At 40.8% G+C, this 9,163-nt stretch overlaps 1 protein-coding gene across 1 annotated transcript; it reads left to right on the top strand.

Moving 5' to 3' along the window:
* Positions 1-1,382: 1,382 nt before the first annotated feature.
* LOC133347108 (leucine-rich repeat transmembrane protein FLRT1-like) lies at positions 1,383-8,477 on the top strand. The gene is made up of 2 exons (XM_061559068.1): positions 1,383-1,601; positions 2,281-8,477. The coding sequence occupies exons 1-2, from the start codon at positions 1,396-1,398 to the stop codon at positions 4,286-4,288; spliced, it is 2,214 nt and encodes a 737-aa protein (XP_061415052.1). The 5' UTR covers positions 1,383-1,395; the 3' UTR covers positions 4,289-8,477.
* The last annotated feature ends 686 nt before the right edge of the window (positions 8,478-9,163 follow it).

Genomic DNA, 9,163 nt, shown 5'->3' with positions numbered 1-9,163 from the left:
ACTAATGAGTAATATAAACATGTGTTGTTGAAAATGTCAAGGACGTGTACGAGACAGTCTAAATTCAGACGAACATATAGACAATGTACACACTTAGAGTATTTAGTTTTTTAATGCTTTTCAAAGCTGTTTACAAATCTCATGACATTGAGCCACATTTGCCCAGCAGCTGCTGCTTGCATTGTACATCGCTATTTTATAAAATATGATTACATTGTAAATAGCTATTTGATAAAATTGCTATTTACTGGCCTTTGTGTAACACCCAGTTAGTTGCTTTATGATTTCAGCAACTTTATGTAATTGTTCTCGTTAACTATCACGAACAGCTCAAGCATGTTAATAATGAATCAGTACCACGTAATTTATAGTACTATTTAATTCCACTGTTGTATGTTCAAGTTCAAGTTCATTTATTAGGTAAAGCCCTGTGAGCCATTCAGCTCTTGAATCGGGTGCAACCGCAACAAACAAAAAACAAAAACATGAACAAGAAAACATCTTAAAGTGACTATGTGCAAACATAAAATCCAAGAAAAGACAGCAAAATATTGCAGAAAAAGCACCGTACACCAACACTGTGTGCAAAAATCCTAGTAGGATGCAAGTCAAACAACAACAACCACAAGACAACTTAGATTAAGGCCATCAGTCTAACTCTGTACTACAACAAACAAACATGGCCAAACCAAAAAACTTTTCGAAAATCACCAAAATAAAGCCATAAAAGCAATGAAACAGTGATCATAGGAACTGTGACCGAATTTTCACAATAAACGACGTAAACAACATGTACTACCAAACTCTGCAGCCATAACTGGCTGCATGAGTCACTCCACAACAGCAGGAGCATCAGTCGGAGTATCAACATTTTTCAATGCACCTTTAAGATCAGCGCACTAAATCAAAACACAGATCATACTTTATTTCACCGTGACGGTCAGTGGAGGTTGGTGAAGTGAGGGAAGCGCTGCCCAGAAACAGTTCAGATATCACTCGTTTCCTGTGGCGATGATCATCTTAAGGTCACCGGGTTCATAGTGCACTATGCTAACCGCCGCACTAACTCCCCACCCCAAGCATGTAAATATTAGAACCTAAATGTGTGGGAATAAAAAGTGGATTCAGACTCTTATTTGGTTGTTATTACTAGAACAATTATGTCCCGCTGCTTTTTGTACGGAACAAAAACAGTTGCCTTTTATGGATATCCCCTTAGTTCAACTTTAAAATGGTTTCCTCAGATAAGTGTTCATTGGGGATGGGTTGTGTATATCGCTCCGACATTTGTTAAAGATCCCTGAATAAACAATCATCCCAACAGTAAGCATCAGGACAGGCTTTGCAAGCCAGCTGGGTTCATTATCCAACAGGACCTAACTCAGAAGCACTCCCATGTCCCGTCCGCTTAGGGGACGAGGCACAAGGATGTTTAGGGCACGCATCAGCTCCTCGCGTGTAAAGCATGTTAAATATTCTCGTCAGGACATCCTGCAATCTCAGAAGTCAAGGCCTGGAAGGAAGGGTGTGTCCACAGTTGTTGGCTTGAGGCTCCACGTTCAAAGTCACGCAGTTGTTTTTTTCACAAGCCTCGTACCAAGGTAAGAAATGTGTCGCTTAATTTTAATGTCACATACAATACCGTATAACTATTTAAAATAATTGTTTTGTGTGTCACTTGTGTGTTAATGCGATGTTGTGTGTGTGCATGACTTTGTTACAATATCGTCTTTCTGAGTGTAATACAATGTAGAGTGTCACCGCATTACGTTGTGGAGTCAACTTTGACTGCGTGATTAAACGGCACACGGCATTAATGGTTGTAATTAAGTACAAAAACAAGTATTTGCATCCATATATAAGTTGTGCTTTCACGTTCGGTCACTCGCTGAATGTGTGGCATAACTCACATGTGTTGCTCTGGAATGCACTGGTAATTGCAAAATGCAGTTTTTTATACCTACCCTAGTGTTACAGCCAGCGTGTGCTTTGTTTTTACATGACTGACAAATAGAGAACTATATACTGTGAAGTTTATTGCATACGCGTACTTTCTATATGGGTGCTTCATCATATTATTTCGTTTGTGTGCGGTGTTTTAAGGGGAATATTACATCGAAGGATTGTGAGAAGTGACGACGGCTTGGGGAGGGCTTCATCCAGCAGTCGCTTGACCACGGCTGAAGATGATGATTAATTTATTGCTACTTGATAAAGCAGTTGTACTTCTCTTTCATTGTGAGGACATTGAATGTACGCCATACCTTTTTCGTTTCCCAGGCTACTCAAGCGGACGGACCATTCGACCACATCTGTACCCTCGGCGTTTGCCGCCATGACCTCAGGGAGATGTGCTTGGCTCGTGGTTGCTCTGCTCTTCATTGCTCCAGCGGACACGTGCCCATCCGTTTGCCGGTGCGATGCAGACAGTGAACTCGTCTACTGCAATGACAAGAACTTAACTTCGGTTCCGAGTGGAATACCTGAGAACACGCACGTGCTGTATCTCCAAGATAACCTGATTACTGCGGCTGGGATTCCTCTTGCGATAAAGAATTTGACTAATTTGAAATTGCTATATTTGTACGGAAATCGACTAGAGTCCTTCCCAATGAATCTACCAACAGGTCTACTAGAACTACATCTGCAGATGAACAAATTACGTAGAATATCCAGAGAGGCTCTTTCACAGATTCGTCTGCTGGAAAAGCTTCACCTCGATGACAATGATCTTGCTACGAGTGAGATTGAGCAAGGTGCTTTTCGAGAATTAAGTTCTATTAAAGGTTTGTATTTCTCCTCTAATCAATTGTCGTCTGTGCCTTATGACCTCCCGAAAAGTTTGGAAGAACTACAACTGGAAAGCAATCGGATCACAACAATATTGGAAGATACTTTTGAAGGAATGGTGAACCTAAAGCATTTAAATCTGGACTGGAATGCATTAACGAGTGAAGGTATTCATGATAGTTCATTTGCCGACCTTACAGAGCTGGAAGAACTGTCGTTAGCAAACAATTTACTAACTTCACCACCAAGAATTTTGCCAGGAACGAATTTGCAAAAACTGCATTTGCAACATAACAACATCACAGCAATTCCGTCAAACTCATTTTTGTCTTTACATAACCTTGTTTACCTTGATTTATCAGAAAACCACATAAAGAGTTTGCCCGTTGAAGCCTTTAGTGGACTGAACAACCTGAAACAACTCACACTTCAGAACAATCCATGGTTGTGTGACCGCAAGCTCCTGTTGCTCAAAGACTTCTTGGAAACAAGTACTGTGCATGTGAATGGATTTATTTGCAATGAACCACACTACCTGAAAGGTGAAACTTACAAGGCAATAAGACCTGAAATGTTGAACTCTCGCAACGCCAAGCTGTCTACATCTTTAATGGTAATGGAAAATGCCACTTTGGAGCCAACTACAAAATACACTACAACACATACTTCGAGCGAAGTTGCTGAAACCACGTCAGCTAGCGATTTCACGACAAACCAAGAAGGGAAAACTACGGCCATACCTACGCTTGTAACTACAACAAGTAATACAACCTCAGAAACTACTATGGCCCCAACAACAGATCATCTAACATCACAGAGCTACAGCAATCCTGTGTTAAGAGGGCAGTCAATGGGCGAGCAAGAAATCAAGGTTGAATGGGAATTTATGCATCCCAATGCATTATATAATCTCAGTTGGACAGAAACTGAAAATAAAACTCCCGCGGCAGAGACTTCGTCGGAAATAGTCTACGGCAGCCCTCCTTCATATGTCATCACGAAACTTCGGGCAGAAACAGCTTACAGGATATGTTTGGAACTCGTACGGCATGACAATATGTTACTTCAGGACACTGCGGCAATTTGCACGGACGCACGGACAAATGGTTCTTTGCCAAATAACCTTACTTTGTTTTTAAACCAGGACCAAACCATTTTAGCTGACCAAGGTCTTCCTATTCCAGTGGCTGGTCTCTTAGGAGGAAGCGTTGCCTCTGTGCTGGTGTTGGTGCTTCTCGGTGCTCTGTGCTGGTACTCGCACAAAACTGGCCGCTACTTTGTTACGCGCAGGGCACCCAGAAAGGCATCCCGCTTGAGGAATGTGAAGCAACAGTATCCAAACAAGCAAAGAGTCTTGGAGATGAATGTACCGCCGCACAAGAGGGAACAATTAAAGAGCCATGTGCACGATGGTAAAAATATAGACAACGTAAAAAACTGTAATTTAAATTCTGAAAACAATACAAACCCACTGAATACAAACGAGCTGTGTGCATGACCTCAGTGGCTGCACTGGACAGTGATGGCTTATATGCCGCTAATGAAGCCCACGTCATGCATTTTAGCATCGATGTATTAAAACATTAAAAACGATTTTGTCATCTGAGCTGTTAAAATATTACTATTTGGCACTCCATGGTCCATGAATGACAAATGCGATGCATGTGTTTTGTAAATACGTTGTGAAAAGTATAAGAAGGTGTTTTTTTAAATTTGCATTGAGGCACTATGTGGTCAAATTTAATTTCCTTGTCGCGTGCATATCATTTTTACTAGTGGGCAACTTCAGGTTATGTACACATGCAATGGATTAGGCTAAATGACTTAAAAGCATGTTTTGACCCTTGCCTGAAAAAGAGTACAGTATATGAAATCTAAACCGTTTCAAGAACAGAAAGGGTATCTGTATAACATTTTACATGGCAATGTAATAATAGTTCGTTTTTAGAGGATTCTCCAGGGGACTCATAATTTAAAGAACGTAGTTTTAATTCCCAGTGTAGGTTACCAATACCTTGGGGAAGTTGCAGTACGGATTGCTGGAATGGGCAGTCATATCTGCCATGCGATGTTCTGGATGCAGCACTGGTACAGTGCAATGTGATGATATTCTTGCGTGTGGGGAAAATGTGGGAAACCCCCCCAAAAAATGTTTTTTCAATCCCAATCTGACCAGTTGCTGAAGCTCTCCCCGTTCAAGAAGGGGGACTTCCATTGTATAATTTGTACAGATCTGCCATTGACTTATTTAATATTGCATGAGGCACTGGTGCCATGTGACGAGTAGCCACAGCCATTGCAAGATATATACTCGAGGTGGTGTGCCGAGATGCGGAAATATTCTCCAGGTCACCGATCCCAGATAAACCTGGCTGAAATGAAGCCCTGCCGTACTGTACATGGATAATATAAATGTGCTTAAAACTACTTCTGTTATATCCCTCGCCTCGTATACTGAAGGACATGGGTTCAATTCCGATCCTGACACCTATATATTTGGAGTTTGCATGTTGTGGGTTTTTCTCCGGATCTTCCGGTTTTTCCCTCCACATTTAGAAACATTTGTTTAAGGGTATTTGGCTGCGATGAATTCCCACGTGGTAAGCCACTTCGTTGAGCTATCATTTGTGAAAGCCAGGTAGCTTTTGAAAAATATCTATATAGCTAAAAAATATCTATATTGCTATATTTTATCTGGTAAAATAAAAAAAAAATTGTTGAGTTTTTAGTTTTAGCTGACATTGACATATTAAAAAAATATGTACAGCCCTTTGTCAATCCATTCTTGGATGAAGACCTTCCCACAGTTTAGTTCATGGGGGTTTTTCTGCATACTTCACCACGCTGGTAATTGTGACTTGGTGAAATGTTGTGGCGAGACTGGTGGGGGAATTGAGTGCTCGTTCGATAATCGGGAATCGAACTCGATGCACCATGTTCATCGGGCAGTGAGTTAACCGCTGCACCACCACTCTGCCCTGCCATTTGCGTACTTCTTTATATACATGTGGATTATTTAAATGCACTTAAAATTAATATTCTATTTACCTTTCATATTGATAGCACTGTCAAAGAAAATATATTATCTATTTATAAAACAATATTGCATTTTTAAATGTAGCTTATTGACAATACAAGCACGTAATGGACTGATGTTTATTTTTAAATGTGGTTTAGTTATAATTTGCACATGCATCTGGAATTTAAATTATAAAGAAAACAATATGCATTTCCATATTACAACTGAAACGGCCACAGATGGCACTTTTTATGATGGAGTATAAAGAGTGATTGATCGTCTATTAACCAGTGAAAAGATTTTATAGAGATTTCAGCCACTGCCATGCATCAATTTGCCTAGTGCAAAGCGAGCTCAGGAACAACATGAATGCCAACTCATATGCGACAATGTCGTGAACGCATTGCAAAGCTGCGATACGTTCTTCCCAATGGGTGCAATGCAATGAATGGCTTGGTGTCCGCTGGCTACGGTGTCAATCCGCAATGGATGCAGTGCACTTCAGCTCAGAGAGGCAATGTGATGGCCCATACGTTGCTGTGAATTCCTGTGATTCATAAAACTCAGTGGATGGGTAGGGAATTATAGAATTCTGAAAGTGGTGCGTTGCATTGAGTATTCAATAATATTTATAACAACATTTACATTTTTGTTGCATTTTGGTTCTCATAACGTCCAAGTATGATGAATAGACTCAGCAGATGATGTCTTGATAATGTGAATACAGTAGCACTGCTGCTTGCGTAGGTTTTCATACTTATGGCTATTCAGCTCTCTGGTGTGCTTTCGGAGTCATACCGCACATTGTCCGGCACGATGTCCAACGTTTCACCCGACGTGCTGGGAGCTTCTTCAAAAACTGAATGAAATATTGGACGTCGTGCCAGATAACACGCAGTATAAACCTAAAACAAATCAGACAGCTATACAACAGAATTACGTTGCTTCCTGTACAAATGTATGTTCCCAATGAAGACGCATTGGACACCCTCCACCAAATATATTTTTCTTTGGTCCCTACATTCCTGTGCCAATAGGCATCTTCGTGACATGCTAACACCTGCCATATATTTAACTCAATTCGCACTCACAAGAGAGTTGCCTGTGAAGAGATTGCATCCAATGCTGGGAACACAAATCATAGGTGTTGCGTGCCGAGTCTATTGGCTATCATCCCTCTTCAGAAAACCATACTGCATATACCTTAGCACAATATGCGTCACTATATGGGTCAGAGAGTTGGGAAACAAACACAGGTGCATGTGGAAGGTGATAGCAATTTTATGGAAGGAGAGGGCAAGCAACCTGGGAAAGCAGTATTCTTGGATGCAAAGAAAAAAATCCCCTTGTAATGTGTGGGATACATGTGTAGATTAGCGAAACAGACGGAGTGACATGAAGGTTCACAATTGAGGGGAAGACCTAAAGCCAGATGGTGGGATACGCTGTGGCCAGACCCTCATGGTCAAGTGTCCGTCTTACATCAACTGTGGATCTCGAAGAAGGGAGGGAGGAAGTGATGGCTAAGTGTGATGATATCAACGACATTGGCAATGATGACCTCTTGACCTTGACATGTACTTTGTTTTGTTACTTAACATTTTCTGAGACGATGTTGTTTTTCAAATAAATTTCCAATATATGATTATATTGCTGATACATGCGGGGCTTTAATTTTCACCTAACAGTATGTTTGAATGACTTTTTTAGTGTACTATTGTCGATATGTTTTCATTGCTCCTTTTAGTTTGAAACTGTTCTCTGGGTAACATTTACGAGACAGACCTCATTGACTTTCTTGACATTGAGCAACAAACTGATTATTAAACTGAGCCGCCTATTCAATGAGGTGGACGATTGATGTGGGTGCAAAGCATACACGGAACATTATGCACCCAGCTCTGAGTTACTCGTCACGTTAAATAAGTATGACTGGCTCAAATTTTCATTAACATGTCGCAGCATTATTAACTCAGGGGCACGTCGCTCAAAGTCAAATGCGACATTTTCGATCAACAAAACGTCAGCCACGACGGCCACTTTGTCAGTCCTGATAGCATAGCTTTTAGTAATAGCCAGCACTTAGCCCATTACGTCTCCTTCAACCCTATTACGGATTGCTTTATCATAATATGAATCTTGCTCGCCAAGTCTCATTCAACAGAATCTCAGCTGGAAGAGATTACATATTAATTACCACATTTGCAAGTTTCAAAAAATGTCTGCAATTTACAGGGAATATTTCTTATAAACTTCCCACACGAGTGAGGTTGAAGGCAAGACTCTTGTTGTTTTTTTGCGGCAAGATGGGAATAACTATGCAGGAAGCAGGATGTTACTAATTTAATAAAATGATTGAGAAAAGTTTTCCACATTAACGAAGCATCCGGTTTCTCTGAGTAGTCATCCTGTTGTGATTCCGCAAATTGCTATCAGTCACTAACATTAAAATCAGTTGTATAAACATAAATTAGATCCATTAGCTGAGTCAATGCCATGATGTGAAAGAAGTCTTTGTCAGTCACTCTGTCATGAACCAGACCAAGGTGAAACAGTCATGTTTGAGGTTGTGGCCTAGACATGTGACTCATGGAAAATGAAGTTTTAAAAAAGGCTCTCATACTTTGTTTCCATTTACAAAATGTGAAAGTGTGTGGCTATAAAAATATGTTTTGAAATAAATCTGCATGTCGATGTAATGTAGTGACACATTAAAGTGTATATATTTGTAATCACAGACTGCATTTTGTTTGGAGAAAAGAAAATAAGGAAATTTCACTGAAGACCGTAGTTTATTGTAAACATTGACAGAGAAGTGTCCTGCAGACGCTTGCATGGGAGTTTCATCAGGCATCACCTGCACTTGCAGTAGTTGTTTAAACTGGAAACTTTCTTTTTACTTATAGCCTGAAAACTCCTTACACCTGCCAGGAAAAATTAAACCAATTTAGCTTTCATCTGAGAGGATACTGGCTCGGTGTAATGGTGAGCACACTGGACTTGCAATCCAGAGGTTGCCCGTTCCATTCAACGTCTTGACGCAATAGTTGAAATAATGAGCAAGTTTGTTAACCCTCCCCCGACCCCCCCCCCCCCCCCCTCTCTGCGTCTGTCAATGCAACAGGTCATGCGTGGTGTCTATAAAGTGTGGGTACTCCCAGAACAACAAAAAATACTCGAGGGGGCCTCTCCAGAACTGCCCCTCTAGTTGAAGCCCGAGCAGTGGCGTGAACGAGCAATCGTAGGGCTGTCCTATTACATTTTCATGCTTTATGACCTACTTGCTCAGAATGAGGAGTCCATCCATCCTGGAGAAATGTGGCCGTCTGACTTCAGTTTTGTTTATTTATCATC

This window comes from Lethenteron reissneri, chromosome 25, assembly GCF_015708825.2.
Source record: "Lethenteron reissneri isolate LAM-NWPU_2019-01 chromosome 25, ASM1570882v1, whole genome shotgun sequence".
Classification (NCBI taxonomy): Eukaryota; Metazoa; Chordata; class Hyperoartia; order Petromyzontiformes; family Petromyzontidae; genus Lethenteron; species Lethenteron reissneri.
Note: the sequence above shows the minus strand (reverse complement) of the source record. Positions and strands in the feature narration are given on the sequence as shown.